At 39.2% G+C, this 6133-nt stretch overlaps 1 protein-coding gene across 1 annotated transcript in view; it reads left to right on the top strand.

The window, feature by feature from the left end:
• Window positions 1-4072: 4072 nt before the first annotated feature.
• LOC106881674 (uncharacterized HIT-like protein Synpcc7942_1390) overlaps window positions 4073-6133 on the top strand; it is a 9225-nt gene continuing 7164 nt past the window's right edge. Inside the window, exon 1 of the mRNA XM_014932141.2 lies at window positions 4073-4279. Within this exon, the coding sequence (XP_014787627.1) occupies window positions 4163-4279 (117 nt within the window). The 5' untranslated portion in view covers window positions 4073-4162. The remainder of the gene's footprint in view (window positions 4280-6133) is intronic.

Below are 6133 nucleotides of genomic sequence, written 5' to 3'. Positions count from 1 at the left end.
TATATATATATATATATATATTTATTTATTTATAAACAATAGGAGAGACCAGCGGCATCATCATCAACAACAATAGTACCAATAACTTATGGACATAACATGGAAATATGTTGGAGCATGGGATGGCTCCCTTTAAATAGCAACTAAATAACCACATGTCCTCTCTTAGGATGCCAGAGAGGATCAACGTTACTTCTTTGGCCTACTACATATGGTGTTTAAAAGAAGATAAAACACCATACAGGATTAAATGGAAGCTCTCGGGATAGCCTGAATCATACGTCAATAGAAGCAGACGTTGCAAACTTTGTGTGGCTGAGAGAACAAGGATCCTAAAAAAATTCGCTTGAACTAGGGGGCCTTCTAAAATTCTAAAAGTGAAATGTTTAGTTGGTACCCCCATATTATTGGATGCTGTGAGTAGTTCCCCTGAAGGAAGAGAATAAGTTTGTTTGAGCGCTTCCTTTTTTCCAAAATGCATGAGTTCAAATTTTTTACCGCATGTTGTATTTGTCCGCCAATTGGCTTACAGCATATAGATCAGACTGGAGTTCAGTAAGGTCTTCTATATCTTCTCTGTTTACGAAGTAAATGAAAATTTAGTTAATTACTAATATTGGTTTTGTTTTGTTTCTTTTCTTTACTCTTTGCATTATTGTTTCTCGTTTGTTTCGAGATGCTCCCCGAAATATCTTACTACCAACTTAAAGCAGTTGGTTTACCTGATGGTTTCTTCAGAGTCGCCTCCCTTACATCTCTACTCACTGAAGTTACGATTTCAAATCGTTACCCATTTGCTCGTGTGATAGGGAGCCCTTTGCTAACACTCAAATTTGAACTCCACAACTAAAAATCCCCATGACGGAAAAAAAAGTAAAGAAAGAAAAAAAGGAAAAGCCCCAAACAGTAATTTAATATATAACACGTACAAATTGGTGAAATGAAAGATTCATTATTTTCCACAGCGCAAATTCTTTACCGACAGGTTTTTCTGGACATGGAATGGCAAAAGGTGCTTCTCAACATCTTGCTGGTGCTTTTGTTTAATGGAATATTTATTAGTTTTTGGAAGTTTGTTACGTATGTGCAGCAGCTTTCTATCTAACTTGTATCAACTTACAGTTGTGTCACTTTTTGCTAGAGCAATCATTTGTTCTGTCTTTCGTCTCTCTTAGACATTACCTTGCATTAAATTTGCTTTATATTCTGTTAAAATGATGCACTACCTCTAGATTTTCCAGCCATCACCTAACCTATAGTTTCCCACCATCCTCATCTCCGTCTATTCTTTGATGTTGCTCAACTACCTACCACTTCGTAGGCTTAACGGAGGTTGGGGTTTGTCCATTCAAGTAAGGTGTCATGACGTCTTTGTTACATGACCAAATCACTTTATGAAGGTAAATAAAAAATATCTTAGTGTATTCGTTATTGACATGGCTTTGTGAACAACAACTTGGCAGAAATGGTAGTATAGTGTAAACGAAGTGAAAATAGCCTGCCTTAACGTGGAATTGACATCTATCTAATTGCAGGCTCGGTTAGCTGGGAGGATTGTTTGTTTTTGTTGGCACTCGCTTACGACGTCGAGGGTTCCAGTTGATCCGATCAACGGAACGGTCTGATCGTGAAATTAACGTGCAAGTGGATGAGCACTCCACAGACACGTGTACCCTTAACGTAGTTCTCGGGGATATTCAGCGTGACACAGTGTGACAAGGTTGACCCTTTGAACTACAGGCACAACAGAAACAAGAAGAAAGAGTGAGAGAAAGTTGTGGTGAAAGAGAACAGCAAGGTTCGCCACCGTCCCCTGCCGGAGCCTCGTGGAGCTTTAGGTGTTTTCACTCAATAAACACTCACAACGTCCGGTCTGAGAATTGAAACCGCGATCCCATGACTGCGAGTCGGCTGCCCTAACCACTGGGCCATTGCGCCTCCAACTGCTGGGAGGATAGATAACTCTATATTCTTACAGCACTTTAAATAAATAAACAAACAAACAAATAAATTAGAGGAGGATGGGCTTGCCCATGACCTTTGCAGGCCCTCCTAGACTGGTGAAATTGATGTCGCTGCTGTCGAACCTGAACATCTGCGGTAAAGAAGTGAGCGAGGATGGAAGTGGGAGTCTAGCACGAATGCTTGCAAGCAATTCCACAAAAAAGAAACAGGAGAGAAAAACACCCAAAAACCAGATAGTAGCTTTAAACCGGTACGTGTCAGAACAACGAGTTAGACTTTTGTGAATGAAGCTAATTAGGTTTTGAGGGAGCTATAGTATCGATTATATTTATATTATTGGTACTTGCTTTCGTAATTCAGGGATATTTGAAATTAAACTAAATAGTTGGCATGTAGTTTGGTGCTTGACAAAATGCTCTTCGTCGCGTATTTTACATCCAGATTGCTTTGTAGCTCGAGGTCATCTAAATAAGGTGAATGAGAGAAACAACAGGGCATCGAACAAAACAATTCGCGGTACATAGTTACGCCCCTTTAAATTCTGAGTTCAAATTCCACACAAGCTGACTTTACCTTTTAGCTACTTCTAAAATAGGTACCGTGGAGGCGCAATGGCCTAATGGTTAGGGCAGCGGACTCGCGGTCATAGGATCGCGGTTTCGATTCCCAGACCGTGCGTTGTGAGTGTTTATTGAGCGAAAACACCTAAAGCTCCACGAGGCTCCGGCAGGGGGTGGTGGCGAACCCTGCTGTACTCTTCCATCACAACTTTCTCTCACTCTTACTTCCTGTTTCTGTTGTGCCTGTAATTCAAAGGGTCAGCCTTGTCACACTGTGTCACGCTGAATATCCCCGAGAACTACGTTAAGGGTACACGTGTCTGTGGAGTGCTCATCCACTTGCACGTTAATTTCACGATCAGGCTGCTCCGTTGATTGGATCAACTGGAACCCTCGACGTCGTAAGCGACGGAGTGCCAACAACAACAACAGACAAAATAAGTACCGATCGAACCGATACATAAATATTGTATATGTGTGTGCGGTCACCTACCTCAGAGAGCATGTCTTATTAAATGTAGAAGGTACGTAGCAACTAAACAGTTAACAGCTTGTCCGCGATCAAAAAGATTGTCAATTAGCCCAGTCGGACCCGCCGAAAATAGGTAAATTATGGGAGCTACCTAATACTGTAAGCAGCACTAGCAGTGTAAAATCGATGAGTTCAATTCCTCTAGTGGACATATATTACATAAGGATAGGGGCTTGCCAAACCGAATCGTTGGGTATCTTTATGAGCAGATAGGTTATAGAACTCACTTGAAATCGAGTTGGGATTCTGGTTTTAAGCACCCCACACAATTTCTTTATTTTTTTGGAATTTTCAGAAAATGTTTGCTCATTTGTGTTCTGTACACGGGAAGTCATACGATTATGCAAAAATAAAAAATAAAAAATTTTTGTAAGAAATTTAAGGGCGATTTAGCCATTGTTTTTAGCACATCTCACGACCACCTGATACCTTCCTCGTTTCTTTTTTACTGACATATATTGATGTTTTTCAATATTTTTCTCCCCATAAACGCATTTAATATAATGATTATGTATCCAAGGGCGGTCCTTTGTTTGATTTAAGCAAAGAATTCTGACTGTCCGTATTTCAAAGAAAAAGTCCGATAAAAAGTAGAACTTTAAGGATTTCGCCGAATTCACTACTCCTCAATTACCTGGGAAATGATTTCGTTATCTTTTCTAAGTAATTATGTATTGAATGCATTGAACTCTTTTTCTGAAAATCATTACTATTTTAGTCAAATTAGAAAAAATAGATAACGTTTTAAAAGAATGTTTAAAATTATAAAAACAATCAAATTTCTCTTTTTCCTTCTCTTTCTTTTTCACTTTGTCTATCTGTTTATCTTTCTGTGTCCTGCACTTTTTCTATCAGTGTATATCTTTCTTTCTCTTTCCCTGTCTGTCTGCTTCTCTCTATCTGTGCATCTCTCTTTTTTTCCCCCTGTTTGCCTGCTTCTTGCTGTCTTTCTCCCTCATACACATTCCCCCTCCCTTTACTGAGCAATCATACCTTTCCTCTTGTTCGTAGTGTCGCAGCAAATAAAGCTATATATAGAGATATATATTTCTTATACTTCGTTATACCGCATAAACGTGGTCGGCAGTGTGTACGTCTCTGAAACATGGATCCTGAAACTAAATGTGCACAAACAGCTACTCCCGGTGATCCTGCAAACACCGTATTCGGCAAAATAATACGTGGTGAAATTAAAAGTGACTTCATCTACGAAGATGACAAGGTTTGTTTATATATTTTTATTGGCGTAATTTTTAATTGAACTTGATTTTCACTTTTGTCAATTTATACATTAATAACTGGCGATTTACATACTGTAATATCTGAAGATTGATTTTACGAATATCTTTCGGTAAAATGTGGCTCTACTGTTGGTAAATTTTCAGATTAACACCCGTACGATTTTCACTAGGGTTAAGGTTTTAGGGTCAGGGTTAGGGTTACGGTTAGGGACGGAATTCCCTAACCGTAACACCCTAGTGAAAATCGTATGGGTGTTAATCTGAAAATTTACCCTACTGTTGAGCGTGCAAGTAAAATAATTGATTTTAAAAATTAGTTACGAGAGTTCAGTCCAGTAGATTTGAGGTAGGTATTTAGACCTTAAAACTAAATAGTATTGTTGCATTAAAGACAATAAAATTATTTAAAGGTATATATATTGATAAACTCGTGTCAAAAAACGGAACGAAATTAGGACGAGACAGTTGTTGAGAGATGCAGCATATGCACTTATCAAGGTACACAAAGTCTACAAGATCTTGCATAGTTTGCTACTTGCTTGGCGCATTTTTTTCTAATGAAATTTTCTACAATTATACTTCAGATGGTTTAAATTCCGATTATATCGGAATTTATTGTGAAAAAGTTTTTTCCGAGAATGGGGTGAGGAGTTTCGAAAAATTCACTCGAGTTGGGTTTGTTTCCTCATAACTTTCCGAAAATAGAAATTTTTTATTGAAATTTTCTATAAATATCTTTCACGTGGTGTATATTACGATTATATCAGAATTTAGCATGAAAAAAAAAAAAAGGTGGACATTGGAATTGGACACTGAGGGAAAATGGCTGTAACTTTTTAATTTTTTAATTAATCGTCAAAATTAAAAAATTAAAAAGTTACAGCCATTTTCCCCTCAGTGTCTAATTCCAATGTCCACCAAAAAAAAAATGGCAGGCTCGGACACATGCATACTGACACCGAAATGAAACTAGAAACTTCGGTGTCATATGTACTATAAAGGAATTGGGTAATCCATCCTTTTAACTCGACGAAACCAAAAACAAACACTCAGTTGTTTCCGTGACAACTCGACAATTCACTTCGGATATCTTCGATACCTCCTTGGCAGTTGCTGTGTCCTCCGTGTGCGTGCTTGCTTGTTCTTGTCTGTCTGTCTGTGTGCGTGTGTGCTTCTTCTTGTCTGTGTGTGTGTGTGTACAGACGCACATACACAGACAAGAACAAGCACGCACACACAGAGGCAAGAACAAGCACTCACAAACATACACACAGTGAAGAACAAGCACACACACAACCCATTATCGTTCTTCTCCTTCCAGCAACTGTCACGAAGATATCCGAAGTGAATTGTCGAGTGAAAACGAAGGATTACTTGGAATTGAAGGTTCATGATACCTGTGGAGTATCACCTCCCATTATAGTTATTTTCTGTGGTCTTAAGGATATGGAACTCGAAGAAGAAGCTTACAAGTGGATGCAATCCAATAATTGTTTATTTTAGTTCTCGTTCATGTGGCTCGTTCTCAGTGACCATCTTCATGGCAGCATGTGGTTCATTACCTCCAGAGATAACAGGTGAGGTTAAGAGTCCACTGTGAGCTGCCTGCTTCGCAGTGTTTCTCAGCGTAAGCGAGAAGGAGAAAAGAGACGGAATGTCTTAATACACCTGCTTAAATAGTCATTGCCGACGAGTCCCGCTGTGGTCTCTTGCATGGCAAAAGGTTGCAGGCGAGATCTTGCTCTTGTCTTGGACATGCTAATGGCTGCTGGCGAGATCTCGTACAAAATGGCACTGGCTTCTTGTGCCATACTACAGAGACTCCCCCCCCCCCC

Source organism: Octopus bimaculoides, chromosome 14 (assembly GCF_001194135.2).
Source record: "Octopus bimaculoides isolate UCB-OBI-ISO-001 chromosome 14, ASM119413v2, whole genome shotgun sequence".
Taxonomy (NCBI): domain Eukaryota; kingdom Metazoa; phylum Mollusca; class Cephalopoda; order Octopoda; family Octopodidae; genus Octopus; species Octopus bimaculoides.
The sequence above is the reverse complement of the archived record's forward strand: the minus strand, read 5'-3'. Positions and strand labels throughout refer to the sequence as shown.